Source organism: Musa acuminata, chromosome BXJ1-10 (genome assembly GCF_036884655.1).
Source record: "Musa acuminata AAA Group cultivar baxijiao chromosome BXJ1-10, Cavendish_Baxijiao_AAA, whole genome shotgun sequence".
NCBI lineage: Eukaryota > Viridiplantae > Streptophyta > Magnoliopsida > Zingiberales > Musaceae > Musa > Musa acuminata.
The window spans coordinates 24,248,299-24,264,929 of NC_088336.1; the positions used below are offsets into that span (position 1 = coordinate 24,248,299).

A 16,631-nucleotide genomic window follows, 5' to 3' on the forward strand; every position below is an offset into this window, starting at 1 on the left:
GTTTCCCTTATCTCTTAGATTGTCGACAAGAACGGAATCACCTTCCATGGACGTCTCGGTTGCCTTGGATCTCAGCACATGTTTATCAAATAAATAAATTAGTCAGTTCCAGAACTTAGCTGTAAATCCAAAAACCAGGCAAGTAGAGATCACGGGGTCCAATAATTCGTCTGTATTTTATGGTTTTCTATGACCAACAACCCACATGATCCAATGATCCCCGAGTCATGCACACAGACGTCATGAATCAACATGACACTGTTAATGAATCACAAGTTCTTAAATTATTATTTAAAAAAATAAAAAAAATTATCTTTTATCTTTTAAATAAATTAATTAGATAAAATTTTAGAAAAAAAAGTCTCTTGATTTAAATTATTATTCTATATCTATAAATAGATTACATCTATTATATATATATATATATATGTTTAGATTTATTTTTAAGGAATTCAATATAACTTTTTTTAAACTTTTGTCCTGATTATTATTATTTTTTACTTTCATCTTAATTTTTTCTTTTGTTTAATTTGATCTTGGGTTAATAGTATATTTTTATTATTATTTGAGATAGGATCATACTTATATAAGATATTTTTTTCTTTATTTATGAAAGAACTACAGTTACATATCATCACTTTTGCTTCATAATCTTGCTTGACCACCTTGGTTTTCGGAGTCAACTTTACCAAGAAGAAACTACATGTTCTCGATCCTCTGCTTCCCCAGCTTCGTAGGCCCAGAAATCTCTTGAAAGCATATGATGAAGAAAGGTCATCAGAATAAGAGAATCGTCAGAGTAACGCGGTGGTTACAAGGAAGCAGAACGGCTGCTAGCCATGTGCGTCAGAGTCCAAGGCAAATTGTCCGCGAAGACCGTGAGGAAGCTTGAAAGATGGAGGCTGCAAAGTTGAATGGGATCGAGATGCTATGTGCAGACCGATGGCAGATAGTATCCCTGACTAGGAATCGTCGAGAAGATTATGATGTCTTCTGCCCATGAAAGCCAAAATGTGAGGAGAAAGAGGGACATTTAAATAGGACGTAGCGGTCTCTTGATGCTTCTCTACTAAATACTGTATTAGGAAATGGCGGTTTCCTATAGTTTGTTTCCACCTATGTCATAAAAAGACTTGTAGTTTCACTATTTTGTATGGGTGATTCTTGAAGATGTCTCACTTGCCTTTAATTTGCTAGTTATTCTTCGAATATTTGTTGTCGGTAACGTCTGAAGGTAAAAGCTAACACGAGTCTCAGCTTCTTCTACAACAAATGAGAGTTCAATTAGCTCGGAAATGGAAAGCAAGAACCTAGTGTTGTTGGTGAATTGCATGGTTGAAGCCCTGGTTACATAACTTAAACGAGACCACCTACCCACTTCAACAACACAGGATTTGTGGTCGGTGATCGATCACACGCCAGCAACTCTGCATGTCTCAACAAACCCCGGTAAACAGATACTCCATCTTCTGGCCTTTACATATAGCAGACTACATCTGCGGGCTGACGATGTATAGGTCAATGGGATATGTTAGATAATCTTCGATCCGTTTGATGATTCTTGAAGGAATCCTGGAACCCGATATGCTGCAAGTCTGAGTTCCTCCTCCAAAGGATTACACTGGTAAGATGATCACTCCAGTTTGCAGCTCCCACGGACTTTGGACTCCAACCTTCTCACTGGGTAGATTGGCTGTGTCTAAGCTTCACGAATGTGGGCAGAACGTTTTAATGTATAATTTACTTGAAGCAGTCTTTATTACACACGCCAAGCAATTGAGTGTAGAACAACACTAAGATGCACGATGAACATGCAGTAGGTTACATCTTTAGCGGGGCGGATGACATAAAACACCATTTAAATTGCCTAAAAGGACAGTAATAGCTGATAAGTTCTGTTTTGTATATGTATTCAATAACAAAGCATCGATGTGATTTCCAGATCTGCCTCCCTCTTTCTCTATCTCTCTCTCTCTCTCTCTCTCACACACACACACACACAGTCGTTGACATAAATGTTATGAAACCATACTTTGACAGCAAATGTTTCAGTGAACTGCACATGGAAACAGTGGCAAAACCAGTTGTAATTGCTGATGAGGAAGAGGAAGATGGAACCTACCACTCTGAATCTTGGAATGATCACAAACGAGTATCACATAAACCAAGACTCTCCACTCTAGATCAGTAACTCATCATTCGGACATCACAAGTATTTACAAGCACTCCATATAATGCACCCTGACACGAGAAAGATTAATCTCTCCCACTCCATTGATGGAGGCACAGAGAAATCTCTAATGGTATTTGGCTCTCTGAGCCATAAACACAGAGACAAAAAGGATGTCTTGGATCAGGTGGTGCTGGAGAAGAAAAACTCATACAACCTCATCGAGAGTCTCCGGAATCTCCACTATGCTCTCCAAAGTGGGCTTCCACCCTGTGGCTTTTCCTCTCTCTTTCTCCAGCTCTCTACCCATCTCCACCAACACATCTTCCAGCCTCTGCTCCCTCTTCTCCCTCAAGCGAAGCACCAACCATTCCAGCTCCTTTCTTGTCAGCAAGATCTTCACCTTGCAGCCTCCTGCCTGGTCAGTAACACCTCCATCTCCTTTCTCTGGATCCATCTCTTCTCCCCGTTTCCTCGGAGCGCTTCTCTCCATGCAGTTGCCCATGGATCCCTGCAGGCACCAAGTGGAACCAGAGAGAAAGGAGTAGATATCAGCAATCAGCGGTGGCAGGAACCTTCGCCCACTAGTAAAAGGAGGAGTGATCCAAGGGATTTAACAAGCCAAAGCTAAGCAGCACATGGGGGGTCCAATGGAAACATGCATTTGGTGACTTCAAGCACAACAGATTAAACAATGGATTCCCCTTCTGTCGACAACGACGTCGTAGTATGCGGTGGTGGATACGCAGTAAGCGGTGAAAGGCAGGGTTAAGTAGCTGTCGTTGCTTCACCTCCGGCTTTCTTTTGGCGCAGCCTCACCACTCCGCTGGATTGTACGCATAAAAATTATAATTATATTTTTATACCAAAAATTTAATATTAACAGTTAAAATTAAATAATAATAAATTAAAAAAATATATATATTTAATATTATTTAAAAAAATTATTTGATCTACAAACGTTCGAAAAAAAATATTATATATATTTATTTATTAATCAATAATTATAATTAAAATCTAATCAAATTTATAATATTTCTAATCTAATCAGATAGTATCATGTGAATCTAACACATGCCGTCCTGCGTTAAAACTCTCTTGGAGTTTATATAATTTGACTGGTTTTGTGCAGACCTCAGTGCCACTGCTGCTGGCGAATGTGCCGAGCACCCAACACTCGTATCTGTCAGTGGAGACTTTTCTCTGCCCGGCTGTGTTCTTCGCTTTACTTAGTTCATTTTGGTCCTCATTGGCTCGTTGCCGGCACTCATTCGACGCTTTACCCTTTTGCCCAGCTGAGGGGATGACCGAGTAGCTTCCACCATTCAGCGCGTTGTCTGACTCGAGTCTTCCACGGCTCCTACTTCCACAGGGCATCTACTACTCTCGGTTTCTGCGAAGGACCAGTCGTATTTGTCATGATCCAAGAAATATATATCGTGCTACATGCATCACGCAACAAAACAAGGGTGGAATCACTCTCCACTTCTATCAGGTGATCACTTCAGAGCAAAAAGAAAGGCCGCCTCTCCATTTTTATCGCAGACGGGTGGCTGCAGATGAGTGATTATAAAAGACAAGCGGGGTGTGAGAGAAACCAAACTGAAAACAAAAGGTGGGAGGGAGAACAAGCTTACGATTTTTATTAGCAAGAAAACAAGAAGAAGGCCGACAAGGCACGAGAGGAAAAGGAAGACACGTTCCGGCATGTGGACTCTTCCGAACGCAGCAGGTGTGAATCAGTCGGCATTGAATGTTACATAGGTTATTAGATTCAAGATTTCCAACCCTAAGATGGACGGATGTCCCTATGAGGGAGAGACCACTTGCATAAGCACCAAGATGGCATTAATTCGGCGGGATTTGTTCACGCTGTGCCGGACTCGTTCGTCTTCCTCATACCTCCTCGCGAGCTGATGACCAGATGGTCACCACTGTTTCCAGGTCATTCACTCAATCACGCATCTTAATGAGTACGAAAGGGGCGACGTCGATAGCTGTTTCTAAGTGTCTTGACATGGCCACGGGCTTCGTCGACAGTCGTTTTCGGAGGTTGGGACGCACTGTTGACTCCTGATGCTCGTTCCTGCTGAGATGAGCATGACATGACGATCGCGTCACCGAGGCAAGCTGTCGTGATGATCCTTGTGTCGACCCAGCACTGTAATGGATTCGATCAATTTGGTCAATTACTGACCCGAATTCAATTTGATTTTTCGACTATGGATCTCGAAATTTGGCTCCATTTGGTTCAATTGGATCCATTTCCAATGTACATCTCAAACGATAACACTACTATCGTCAGAATTGATTGTAGAACCATATGATGTAGTCGAAACGACTTGAGCCACCTTCCTAAGATGATCGGGTCTTGAGAATCGGATATTACTCTTAACGATGAGTGTCTCATGACATGTGCAAAACTGATATTGGATATATCATTTCGATTAATCCCGAGTTGAATTTTAATTGATCCAAAATATTGACCTTGTCATATAGTTACAGATGGCGCAGAACATATAATTGTCGGGTAGAAGACTACAATTAAAATTTCCAAGTTGTCAGGCCTCCATATATTTTGCATGAATAATTTATTATTATTTTTAATCCAGTCGTCATCTCACTGCACGTATGTGTTTTTTTGCTACACGTACAGAAATTGATATTTCTAAATCATATTTACTGTGATTGCAGTATTTTTTAAATAATAACAAAATCTTTTTGTATAACATTAAATATCATGATAGCATTGAGACATCAGTCGATTCTCATGCAATAATGCACTAATCATGATAGCATTTTCCAACAGTATCCAGAGGTTCGGAAATGGTAAAAGTGTTCATCACGACAAGATTGTCCTGACACACAACAATGATGGCCAGCTTGGCTGATGATACACATTTTGAATCTCTACATAATCAACAATATTTCACCAATTTGTTAAAAATACTTTGCAGATTGTAACATGCTCCATAGTGCCGAGGATAACGAAGTCAAATTAATACAACACTTTAGGGGAATAACATGTACCGAGAACAGTAGTAACTAATGTTCCGCTTTGCATTTGTCTAGCATGACACCCGATTTCCTTTCTCTGTTGTAACTTGGAAAATTACAAAAACAGGAAAACGAAAAAGAAAAATATTTTCGAATATGACAACAGCTCCGCCGTATCAACCAAACTGATCACACCATTGGCTCCGTCATGCACCAATGCTGAAAATAACTGGATTTCAAGCGGCAGGGCAGGATCAGTCCATTGAGCCATTTGATCATTGAGTTGCTAGCAAATGCTTCAATTGACTAGTTACGCTCTTCCTTATGGGTTCAAATGGAATGCGCGATATCACTTCTGATCCAAAGGAGAAGACAAGTGCTTCTCTTGCTGTCTTTAAGTCGATGCCTCTGGCCTGGAAGTAGAAGAGCTGGTCTTCTTCAAGGTCACTGATGGCAGCCCCATGGGAGCATTTGACATCATCAGCAATGATTTGCAAGTTAGGTTTTACATTGGCTGTAGCACGAGGTGCCAACAGAAGTGTTCTCGTCAGCTGCCCAGCATCAGTCTGCTGTGCAAATCTGTGAAACCCCGAACCTGATCAGATCATATAATGGAACCACAAAACATGCTTTACGAAGTTTCTGCACTAATCTAATTTCTTGGCAAAAGAGGAATAAAGTACCTGTTGACCCTGATGTTTCCATCAAATACAGCATGTCCTGAGGAATGGGATACAATGCACTTGTGAAGCTGACGAGAAAACCCTCTAGGGTGATCCAAGATCAACGTGCTGTGCAAATCTTGTGTCTGGTTATTTTGACATACATGAAATGCTGATAGCTCGGTGACAGTATCAGGGCCCAACTGCTGAATATGGAGATTGTGTCTGCTCAATCTTCCACCATTACTGACCTCGATGAGCTCATAAACACTGGATGTCTCCTGAAAATAACAACACACAATATTTATGATCCTTTAGGGGCTGCATGACTGGGCTTTTAGCAAGCAGGTGACCACAAAACCAGTTCTTGAAATATAAAAAAATGATACTAGCAAAACTGGAGAACCTTGAATCATCCAAAATTCAGAAAATTAATGGTCCCTGTTTCTCGATTGATAAAATCCACCTCCATTTTTTTTTCCATTGTGACCAAAATTATGAATCAGAAAAGAACATTTTATACCTACAAATCTGGCGTCAGACGAGCCCTACCTTTTGATGCAGTTCATACCAAGTATTTGCAAACTATCCAACAATTATGAATACTTTAGAACCATACTGAATTTGAAGTCCTAAAATTTATGTTCCACTAATCTTATCCAGGACGGCAATACAAAACATTTAGAAGAATCAATCATAAAAAGCACAACTTAGTTTAACACAATAATTCTGAATTTTTAGACGAACACTGCCAAATATAATGTGTCAAATCGCATATGCAACTTAGCATGAATCTTGAACACACCTTATCTCTTGTAAAAAGAACTTTCAAAAGCATGGATGGATAGAAAATGTGAGCAAACGTTTTAATCTTTTTTTTTTTGGTTATCAAAAGTCATTTAAACATCACTTCTAACAATATTATCTAAGGAGAATCAATGAAGCAAACGAATCTGTAATATGTATGTTTTGTCACTACTAGGCACTAGAAGAGTCAGATAATGATTAGAGTCCCATTCACATTCAAGCATAAGCACAAATTGCCACTAGATCTACTTCTCATATGAAGGAAACTCCCTTTGTGGACGGTGAGAAGAATGAAATGTTTCATATGATATTTTCAACATAGATCAGTGATAAAGTGCAACACAAATCCATGAATGACTTTACAAAACATCAAAACAAGGACTACCTTTAATGGCCTGTTCCTGAGCTAACTAGCAACTGGTGTGATACACAATGTGGCTAGCAACAAAGGATGGATATGTTTATTCCACAAAAAATTGTTTACAGTGTGAATAATGTAGATATATCATGTTGCCTGTCTACCTTCTCTGCAGAATATATATATATTAAGATATATATAAAGAATACAATTGTGTTGCTTCTTTCTCTTACTTTCTAGTATTACTTTCCCTTAACAATGTGAAAGATCAAGCTATGCTCCTAGGGGTTAATAGAAAGTGCAAGATTAAAATTTTTGATACACCTAAGAAAAGGGTTAGCTCAGAGTGAATAACAAGTAATCTACACTTATATGTACACCTACATGATTACAGTCCAATTATGAAAATAACATTCCATTAATCACCCTGATCATCTCTAATCTGCATTTCAGAATTCTCTTCGACAGGATCATTAGAAAATGGATTAAAACAACAATTACTTGTTAATTTACAAACATCGAAGACAAAGCTGTTGCAAGCCCTATAATGAACTCACCTGCCGAGCAAATGTCCACTTGATGTGGGCAGCATTCACCGATTGCCTCTGCACATAGGAGTGCACCACTTTGCCGCCCTCGCCGATCAGAATCTCCATCACGGAGTTGGCCCAGTAGCACCTCTCCTCACTACCCCCGATCCCCATGTGCTCCTCCACGAATGAGACCTCTGCTCCCTTCTCAACCACAACCAAGACCCTCGGGCTCGAAACGGGAAGCCGCTCCGACCCGACCTCGCCCCCCTCGGAATAGCATATTTGCACGTGAACCGGCTCATCGACGACCCGAACCCCGGCAGGCACAAAGATCACCGCCATATCGGGGGCGCCAACCCCGTTCAAATCCCAGAACAGGTCCCCATCTCCGAACCCTTGGGCAAGGGCGGTGAGCACCCGATCGAGGGTGGGGCCGGGCGGGAGGGCGGAGACGCTGCCAGCGAAGACGCCGGAGGGGAGGGCGGAAAGGCGGGAGAGGGAGGGGGAGACGTGGCCATCAACGATGGCGAGGACGTGAGGGGAGGGGGAATCGAGGGCAGGATCGAGGGGAAAGGTCGGGGAGGGGGCGGGGAGGAGAAGGGAGCTCCTGAGGAAGGAGAGGTTGGTGAAGCGGAAGGGCTCGTCTTTGGTGGAGGGCCAGCGCTTGGATAGGAGGGATTGAGAGGCGGAATCGCGCAGCTTCTGAAGAGGGAGAGGAGAGGCGGCGGCATCAGAGGAGGAGAGGGAGTCCTCGAACTTTTCGGCGATCTCAAGGACGAAGGGGTCGGAAAGGGCCGCGCGGGCGGCCGCGGTGCGGTGTGCTCGGGCGGTGGTGGGGAGGGTGAGGGCGGCCGCGCGGCAACGGCGGCGGAGAGGGGGTAGCGTCGTGGGAGGGGGAGGGGCGATCGGGACGGAACACGAGCAGCAGGACATGGTTAGCTGCTTGGCTTAAAGATGAGTAGATTTGGAATTGGGTGCGCACAGTCACGGAGTGGTGGCTGTGGATTTCAATCTGAGATATTCAAAGAAAAACAAAAACGAAAAAATAACAAAGCTGGTCAAAATAAACATTCGCGTCGGTGACGGCTTCATCGTCAGGTTGGGTCCAACGAGTTCCCGCACCCAAAGTTCGACCTTGGGACCCATCTAAAATAGGATTAATTATCTTTTTTATAATTAATTATTTTAATATTTTAATTCTTACTCTTTTAATAATTATATTATGATTCGTATATTTACATAAGTAAAATATTAAGATAACTATACAGGATTAAAAATATAAGGAAAAAAAATTATTGAAGTAATACGATCAAATATTTCACTTTAATAAATATAGAAATCTTAATATAATTTTTAAAAATATAAAGATGAAAATACTAAAGATAATTAATTATAAAAAAATTATCTATAATTTTTAGAAAGTTGACCTTAAATTTACCCCTTCAAATATGTTGCTGATGAGTCCAAAAAAAAAAGAAAAAAAAAAAGAAAAATCCTATTGATGATGTTCCAAAAAGTAGCAACAAGTTTATACAGTTAAAGAACACATGCAGTTAGCAAGAAGCTTGCCCATCAATCTCCATTACTACGCTTCCTGTAGCATATCAGATCTCATGAAGGCGCAAAGGAACATGAAAGCTTACATAAGCGCATATAAGGTTGAGGCATTTATATTTAAGCGCAAGACTTGACGTATCTATATACATTTAAACGAGACTGCACACTGAAGCTTTTGTACTGCTACACTTGAACAGCATTAACATGAATCCATTCCCCCCCCATTCTCAGGTAACCTGAAACCAGTTAAGGGTAAATATAAAGGTCACCTTGGAATCTATCAATGCAGATGAGCAATTATTCAGCGGCCACAGCCACCCTGGAAGTCCTCAGCTCCACCACCACCACACTAACGTTGTCAAAGCTGCCTCGAGAAATTGCAAGCCTGGCCAACACAGCAGCTGCGTCTCGGGCAGCAGAACCAGCAATTCCACTTGGATAATTGTTGCCTGTTGGACTCGCCATGCATTTTCTTATCACTCTGCATGCCATCTCACTTGATATTACATCCCATAATCCATCGCTTGCCAGAATGAGGAACTCATCTTCCTCCGATCGATCAGTCACCATAAATTCAGGGTCCGAGCTGACATATGGCTTGAGAAGGTAGTCTCCTGCACAGGTTCAGGATTGAAGAAACAGGACTCCGAAGACAAACTATACAGACTTGATGAATCATAAGATAATAAATGAAGATATGCAAGACATAAAGCAGGATTAAGGATGACTTGGAGTTGCAGCAGAAAGCTCGCAACCGAGTTAAGAAGCATTCAAGCTTCAAGTGGATAGCTATTCATAGTTAGAGGAAGCACATCTTTTGTTTAGGAGACATTTTATCATAATCTACTCAATTGGCACTTTCTAAGGTTTTGATATGCAAGTAAATTTAGGTCGATCATCACGATGCACCTTGTTAATGTTGAAACCTAAAGTAGAAAAAACTCGATTTCCCTTTTAGTCCCACAACACCAACTGAGAACTTTTTCACTCTACTCTCGCCTATATAGTAACCAAATCACATAAGTTAAGTTTTTGAGTTCTGCCTTAACAGTTAGATGCATCAAACAAACAAAAAAAAGCAGCAAAGAGCATAAACCAATCCTTGTTGAGGAAGTGTAGAAATAAGATGAGGGCAAAAAAATTGTATTTTTACAAGCTTATAAGATGAAGAAGATAAATGATAGGCTCAGCTTGGTTTACTGAAGTTGACTATAACAAAAACAATATCTTGAGTATTTTTAACTTGCCTGCTCATGAGATTCAGAGTTCTGAGTTCTAGAATCTTTTGTGCCCGGTTTCGCTTTGTAGACTCTCCTCACTCAATATCAAAAGAAGAAGAGTTTTACCCTGTGTCTTCTTTGTGAAGGAATGACCTCGATGAATTGGAGATCATTTGTCAATTGTCGTCATGTTGAACATTCGATTTAGTATTTCAACATTAACTGATTGGATGAATGTATTTATCCTTGTCATCTATTAAGCATAAATATGCACGTACCAAAGGACCTAGAAGTGGCCAGTACTCCTAAGACACGAGGACAGTCCCAACAAAGGATTCTCCCTCCTAGAGCTTCCACTCTTCCTCGCTCATCTGGCCTGTCAGGCTGTTTAGGAAGAAGCTAACCATTAGTATTGACTTTCTCTTTTTTCTGATAAATTCATTAGTATTGACTCAAGGGCATATGCGCTGAGAACAAACATCAACTATCCAGTTATAGGTTAATAAATGAAAAAAAAAAACACTTAATGACAGTGCAAAACAGCATACATCATCTTGGTAGATGTTAAATATGCTAAAGGAAACAAAAGATTAACCGAGAAAATTGCATGAATTTCCTCCACCTAGTCATTTCAATCATATGCATAAATTTATACATTGAATTTCAAGATACTTATCCACTAACATAATCTTTAGTGGTATACCACCACAGCATGCTGCCCACCAACAAGCACATGAAACAAGGCATTGGCTACAGCCCCAGGCATCAATATCATGAAAGTATTTGTCCATCATACAGAGTGAATTGAGAAGACAAGTGGTTATACTACTTTCTACAGGTGACACATACAAGTGCATATATACATAATACATATTAGTGCGTATAAATGTTTCTTGGCTTGTATCACTATGGAACTTATACAGCCGTCTCTCGGACTTAAGTTGCCTAACCCAGTACTGGCATATATTGTGAATTATACTGGGGATGGCAATCCGAAATGATACCTAGGAAATATTAAGCAACGAATAAGGTGACAAAATCAATCCTTAAGTTCCGTATGGTCAACTATTTTTTCAATAGACTACAGCAAATCTGATCATGCAGCGGAGATAACATAGCTGATCCATTAATGGTGGAAGTGACTAACTAGATAACTGCAGAGAATAGTCGAGTGATTGAAGAAAAGTTACATGATAGCCTAAAGACAAATGATCCAAGTTGGTCGACTAAGAAATTAAAAAACAGTCACTGGATATATCTGATAATAAACGAACAAATATAATGCAATGACAGTGATAGGCATCAAACCGGTGACTTAAGTTTGAATAATTGACCAAAAACTTCCAAAATTGTAGTAACACAACTTTATACCAAAATGTTTCAAAGCATGTAATGAAGACAACTTCACTTATCTGTATAAACTAGGGAAGTATCAAAGACTTTGTGCATACATAGGCACACAGCATCTGCACATGCCATGTGCTGCATAGCTCAAAATTAACTATGACAGTACAACATGAATGGCCAAAGGCAATCCCAGGATCAATACACTGAAAATTATACATTTTATTCACCTATCACATGCACGGATTCAACCTGAATGAATCTTTTGTGTTGAAATTTATCAAATGATCCTAACAACAAATATGGAAGAACAATCTTAATGTCATACACGACAAATAACTTTATCTAATGCCATGTTTCAAACATTCATCAATCAATTAGAGTTCATGCAATAAACTTAATGAAGTTCTTTGTCATACTTTCTTAATTTAGTGTTGAGTTTATCTGCCGTCATGTTCTAAGGTCATGTGAATCATTTTAATACGTTTTCTGTCCATTTCCTCTTTAATTCTAGAATTTAACAGCTCTGCTTCCATGTTCTTGGTGTTTTATGGTTAATTAGATTGCACGCTAGTGCTTTAACTAGATCTTTGTTGAACTTCCTGTTTACTTTATGAGAATTTAATCATCGACTGCCATGTTTTGATTGTTTATTACTCGATTATATAGCAAGCAAACACTTAAACTGATAGTTCTTTTTCCTGTAGTTCTTTCTTATTGACATTTCGTCTTACAAAATGAAACAAGTCAACTTACCAGTCTCGGCTCACATCACAGAAGGATGGTGATGTGAAGACTTGTAATACTTTTAGCATCATCTTCTCTTTTCCTTTTGAGTTTTTTATATGTACAAATAAGGTTAATGGCACTTATGGAGGATGTAACCTACCAGCTAACAGGTCAGGGTTGCATGCCAAAATGCTGAGCACTAAAACATATATAGACCTTGTCCTAAAACATATATGTTTGATTAATGAATTAGCCTTTTTTTCCTTACGAGTATGATAACTTTATGCTATATAGAGTGGGATCTCGAAGTCCTAGCTGCTCATCCCCTTTCTCTTCCATGAATTTGCATCTGCAGTCTGCCATCCCAGCAATTCTTAAGAGCCACAATCTACCCCTTTACAGGACTATAGGAACAAGCACTTGCTCGAATCATGTCATGCAAGGGCATTTCAGGAATAACAATAACTTACCTTCAGAATTCTTTATAGCAACATAAAACTTAAGAAGCTTACCACAATATATCTTTGCAGGTTTGAGTCAGACCCAACATACTGATCTACTTGAGAAAATGAGGAGCATTTTGGGAATCAACATGCAGAAGCATAAAATAACACATGAAGAAGTTTGTCTACTATTCTGCATTAGAGGACTAAGAACACACTACACAATATTAAAGTTATATAGTATATCAGAATCACATGTAATAAAGCATATACTCACAATTTTAAGAGAATAAAAATAATAGGGAAGCCTAAAATAAGTTTCCTTTCTTCCCCTCCTAGAGAAAGAAAGGAATAGGAAGGAAGAAGTAGACCTTGTGATCGATGGAGAGGGGCACGGCCACTCCGCCACGTGAGAGCACAGCCCTGGAGTCACCGCAGTTGGCCACTATTATCCACTTCTCCGCCACCACCGCCACCACCGCTGTCGACCCCACCATCCCCTGTCGCAGCTGCCTTGTCTCCCCCATCACCTCCGCATCCACCCGCGCGAACCCCGCTACCAGCGCCCGCCTCCACATGTCCACCCCCTCCCCCTCCCCCGCTGCCCTCCGCCGCCCCACCTCTTCTGCGACCGCCACGTGCAGCCTGTCTCGGCACGCCTGCGCTACTGTTGCTCCTCCGTGCCCATCGTACACCGCGAAGTATCCGTACCCGCCCGCCGCGAACCCCGTCACCTCGACCACTGCGTCCTCCATGTTCCTCCGCCTTCCCACTAGGGATACAGATCCGTGCGACGGGCAGTGCGCGTCCCGCACGCGCCTCGACGGCACGGGCTCGGCGAGGAGGATCACGAAGCCGTCGGCCGCGCCCTCTGCCTCAGTCTCCCCGCCGCCGTCGTCCTCGGAGGGCTGGCGGACCGGGGGGGCCGCAGGGGAGATGCTGCAGGCGGAACCAGAGCTCTCGCCCTCTTCGCGGATGCGCTTATGGGGGTTAAGGTTCTGGGGACGGGAGCGGCGGTCCGGGCAGCGGCGGTGGTGGTTGCTTGTGTTGGTGTTGCTGGGGGGAGTCCCCTCCATTTTGGAAACTTATGTGACGTGGGCCTTCCGACTCAGGCTGTGTCCGCGGCTGCGACGTTTGCTGTGCTGCGGCGCATACCATGCCGTTTTATATTGATATGAGAGTTGCCGGCCGTTACGCTCGGGGGGTTTGATGTGCCGAGCGTACGCTGCAGCTGTGTGACGCGTTTATATTATAATGTAACACCTGGAAAGCACAGGGCCAGGAGCCACGCCGGGCCGTCGGATAGCCCGGAATCTACCGGATGCCATCCGCGTGTGCAGGGCCTGCAGTGGGCCGCCAGAGCCCGAGCCCCGCAATATAGATCGCTAGGCAGGAGGGCGTGGACGGTGGGGATCTAAAGAGCCGGACACGTTGCGCCGGTCTCCGGCCATCGGGGACCCTTTTGAGGCTACTCCCTCGGGTCGGCCGGCTATGAGGGCCACGGGGGTGTTAGGCGAGGGTTGGGGGTAGGGAGGGTCGCCCGGAGGGCTTTGGCGCCGTTACACGCGTGGTGGTGGGGAACCGGGGCGGGCGGCGCGTGCACCAATGCGGCTCGCGTCCTTTCGAGGCAGAGACATGAACAAGGTTGTTTTGCTGCCGTTATGTACAGCGCGGCTTCTCGTTCAAGTCAAGGGAAGCGTAGCCAGTAAAGAAGAGAAAGGAAGCGAGCCAGAGAGAGAGTTCAGGTGGCATTAACAACTCCGAGAGGACACTGGGAGCGTCGATGCTTTGGCTCAAAATCGCGGTTTAAGATCATCGAGAAAGACTCATCCAAGAAACGCAATGTCATGTACGACGACGTTCGCATTATCCCAGAGTGAGTAAAACACTTAGCGGAGGGCGGCAACGATGTCCGCTTCATCGACCATGACCATCAAGATGCCCACCTCGTCGCTCAGAATCGCTTCTACCTTCCCAAGGACTCCGGCGACCCTCATCCCCGTGCTATCGAAATCGGAGAAGCTGCTGCAAGTTTCTCGGACGACTAAAGAGCCGGCCCTACGACAGAATCGAGGAGCGGGGCCGGAGGTGAGGCAGAGGAAGGAGAAGACAGTAGGGAGAGAGCACGGGCGGCTGCCGGTCACTGTGGTCATCAGTCATCAGGGGAGAAGTATATATATATATATATATATATATATATAGTAAATTTTATGAAAAAAGTCTCAATTTTTGAAAATTTCTTATAGTGTATCTCTTCTTTATTAAAAAAATTATTTTACTCATGCTTCTATCGAACTCATTGTTGTGTTCATCTTTCATCGTTATAGTAAATTATTTTCCTCTCTTTTGTTTTACTGGACTATCCTTGTCTCCACGGATTTTTATCAAGCCCCACTGTCACCTAGTTATCCTTACTTATGGTATAAATAGTTATCGATAGAGGAGGTTGTGACCGATATCCTCACTTACAACTCTCATGCGTGAAAGGAAGGGTGGGTTGCTGCCTCCATAGACTTTGTTGACCCCTATCAAACCCATCATTCGTGCGCCTCACCATCATTGTTTACTCATAACTAATCAACTAGCAATAAAAACATAAGCACAAGAGGTATAGGCAAGAGTTCACAAGCCATCTCTTTGCTCATCGTTATCTTGCCAAGAGCGAGGACAACAAAGATGACTAGCTACGACGTTGGGCGGAGGCAATGGGTAACATGTGTAATATCATCATTTAAAAAATATTTTTATAATTTATTTTAAAAAAATATTATTTGGAAATTTCTCAAAGCTTAAAGCTTTTTATAAAGCTGTGGTGTATAAAAACCATAAATAGAAATCGATCAAAAGAACTAAAAAAATGTGTTCTTTATTAGTTCTATCCATGAGAGAGGGGAGTATATGAAAAAAATATAATCGATTCTTTGGTTTACTTAAGCCGTTAGCCATCCATTGGGAGCTATGAGTTTAATATTATATTTTAATTATGTATTTCAAGAATAAATATATTTTATTTATGATATTTATAGGAGAAATAAAAAAAAGCACGATCTCAATGAATTATTTCTAAACAAATTAAAAATTCATAGGTAAGAACCATAGGGTTTCGTGAAATATTGGTAAATCCATTTTTATTCTCTATTAGTCAATACTGGGACCATTATATATATATATATATATATATATATATAGTTTTCCCGAGACTAAAAACATTGATTCTTAATTACCTTCCCTCACCAGTTTGACTCAACCTTTTTATTTATGTACGATAGTTCTAATCAATCTCACATAGACTCCAACTTCTCTCTATTTTGTTTTAATTTACTCAATTGGAGATGTATCGATATTACTCTAATATCACACAGACTATTTTTATATCCGTAGAGATATTTATGCCTAATGACTATTTTTAGTGAAGTCTCCGATGATCTCTTATATATATATATATATATATATATAAACACTCCTATACCGCATGTTATAATACATATGTGTACACTCTTTTACCGCACATCATAATACATCTGTGCACTCGTACACCGTACGTTATCGAAAACACATACACTCCCACATCGCACGTCATCATATTTACATATATATAATATATTTTTTTATCATAATTTATATATATTTATATTTATAGAAAATATATGTTTATATTTGGCTCATATCTAGCTCATAACAATCATATCATTTGAAATATGCTTTCTAAAATATATTATGAATATGATAATTTATATGATCACTATTTTATAGTGAATTAAACTTATACTTACCTGAATTAAAAAAAATGAAGATGCTAATGAAAGATCAT

General features: G+C 41.2%; 2 protein-coding genes across 3 annotated transcripts; both read right to left on the reverse strand.

Annotated features, from left to right (window-relative positions):
- Positions 1 to 5,085: 5,085 nt before the first annotated feature.
- On the reverse strand, positions 5,086 to 8,523 carry LOC135595635 (protein ABCI7, chloroplastic-like). The gene is made up of 3 exons (XM_065086859.1): positions 7,552 to 8,523; positions 5,851 to 6,110; positions 5,086 to 5,746 (listed from the first exon to the last, which is right to left on the reverse strand). Exons 1-3 carry the CDS (start codon positions 8,458 to 8,460, stop codon positions 5,443 to 5,445), a joined length of 1,473 nt encoding a protein of 490 aa, XP_064942931.1. The 5' UTR covers positions 8,461 to 8,523; the 3' UTR covers positions 5,086 to 5,442.
- Positions 8,524 to 8,698: 175 nt separating this feature from the next.
- Positions 8,699 to 14,004, reverse strand: LOC135595001 (protein phosphatase 2C 51-like). Of its 2 annotated transcripts, none has more exons than XM_065085501.1 (3): positions 13,192 to 14,004; positions 10,583 to 10,688; positions 8,699 to 9,698 (listed from the first exon to the last, which is right to left on the reverse strand). In XM_065085501.1, the coding sequence occupies exons 1-3, from the start codon at positions 13,894 to 13,896 to the stop codon at positions 9,382 to 9,384; spliced, it is 1,128 nt and encodes a 375-aa protein (XP_064941573.1). In that variant the 5' UTR covers positions 13,897 to 14,004; the 3' UTR covers positions 8,699 to 9,381. The 2 variants fall into 2 exon arrangements, with proteins under 2 accessions (XP_064941573.1, XP_064941576.1); XM_065085504.1 differs by lacking the exon at positions 8,699 to 9,698 and adding an exon at positions 9,706 to 10,457.
- Between the last annotated feature and the right edge of the window lie 2,627 nt (positions 14,005 to 16,631).

What these genes read in the sequence shown, in the direction of transcription:
- LOC135595635 (XM_065086859.1), bottom strand. Translation starts at nt 8,460, where the DNA reads ATGTCCTGCTGCTCGTGTTCCGTCCCGATCGCCCCTCCCCCTCCCACG. An exon ending in AGTGGACATTTGCTCGGCAG is followed by an intron (nt 6,111 to 7,551) that starts GTGAGTTCATTA and finishes TGTTATTTTCAG; the next exon opens with GAGACATCCAGTGTTTATGA. An exon ending in GGAAACATCAGGGTCAACAG is followed by an intron (nt 5,747 to 5,850) that starts GTACTTTATTCC and finishes GGGGTTTCACAG; the next exon opens with ATTTGCACAGCAGACTGATG.
- LOC135595001 (XM_065085501.1), bottom strand. Translation starts at nt 13,896, where the DNA reads ATGGAGGGGACTCCCCCCAGCAACACCAACACAAGCAACCACCACCGC. An exon ending in CCCTCTCCATCGATCACAAG is followed by an intron (nt 10,689 to 13,191) that starts GTCTACTTCTTC and finishes CTTCCTAAACAG; the next exon opens with CCTGACAGGCCAGATGAGCG. An exon ending in GGCCACTTCTAGGTCCTTTG is followed by an intron (nt 9,699 to 10,582) that starts GTACGTGCATAT and finishes GAACCTGTGCAG; the next exon opens with GAGACTACCTTCTCAAGCCA.